Here is an 846-nt window from a genome sequence, read left to right as displayed (position 1 = left end):
TCTTTCCTCTATTTCCCTTGATTCTCCTCCTGTCCCACTATCATGCTCAGTCCCCACCAGGATTTCAGCACTTCCTCTTTTGTTACATTCCCTTTGATCCTGCCCTACCAGGTCTCCCACACCCACCTCCCCACCAATTTGGATCGCTTATTGTTCCCTTGTCCCTGGGTTTGCATAACAGCTTTGTTGGCTTCGTGTTTCTGGACCTAAACCAGGACGTTTCTGGGAATCTTTTAAAAATTGGTATTCATTCACTTTAGACCGGAAAATTGACACATACAATTTTCAGAATCGTTCTAAGGGACAGCCGCTAAAATGACTGCAGAGGGATGATTGGTTTACAGAGTTTTCTTGCTTTGTCCCCTGGGACTGACTCTAACCCTGTACCTCTTGACCCTTGCCATGTCAAGCTGACCCCCCTCGCCTCCCTTTTCCAGAGTCTGCTGAAGCACTACCAGCCCCACCGGGTCCCTTCCACCTGCTGTGTCCCCGTGAAGACCAAGCCACTGAGCATGCTCTACGTGGAAAATGGCCGGGTCCTCCTGGACCACCATAAAGACATGATCGTGGAAGAATGCGGGTGCCTCTGAGGAGTCTGGAGGGATGGTGGATCTGGCTGTAGCCTGGGATTGGGAACCTCCCAGAGGCCATGACGACCATCTCGTCCAATAAGGAGAAGCTGAGAGGGGGACATTTTCCACTCTGGGCAGCAGAACTGAGGAGCAAGGGCTGTCCACACACTAATGGAGGCATTGGTGAAGCACATCTCACCAGACTTTCCTCACAGCTCTCTCTTGGGTGGCGGCTAGCTAAACCCCGAGGCCATGTCAGAGAGGAGGAAGCTCG

General features: G+C 52.0%; 1 protein-coding gene across 1 annotated transcript in view; it reads left to right on the top strand.

Moving 5' to 3' along the window:
- Positions 1-743, top strand: part of NODAL (nodal growth differentiation factor) — a 3,856-nt gene extending 3,113 nt beyond the window's left edge. Inside the window, exon 2 of the mRNA XM_004701396.2 lies at positions 438-743. Coding sequence (XP_004701453.1) covers positions 438-590 — 153 coding nt within the window. The 3' untranslated portion in view covers positions 591-743. The remainder of the gene's footprint in view (positions 1-437) is intronic.
- Positions 744-846: the final 103 nt, after the last annotated feature.

The sequence above is a fragment of the Echinops telfairi genome, unplaced genomic scaffold (genome assembly GCF_000313985.2).
Source record: "Echinops telfairi isolate 266 unplaced genomic scaffold, ASM31398v2 ScPeMD7_70;HRSCAF=299, whole genome shotgun sequence".
Taxonomy (NCBI): Eukaryota; Metazoa; Chordata; class Mammalia; order Afrosoricida; family Tenrecidae; genus Echinops; species Echinops telfairi.
Note: the sequence above shows the minus strand (reverse complement) of the source record. Positions and strands in the feature narration are given on the sequence as shown.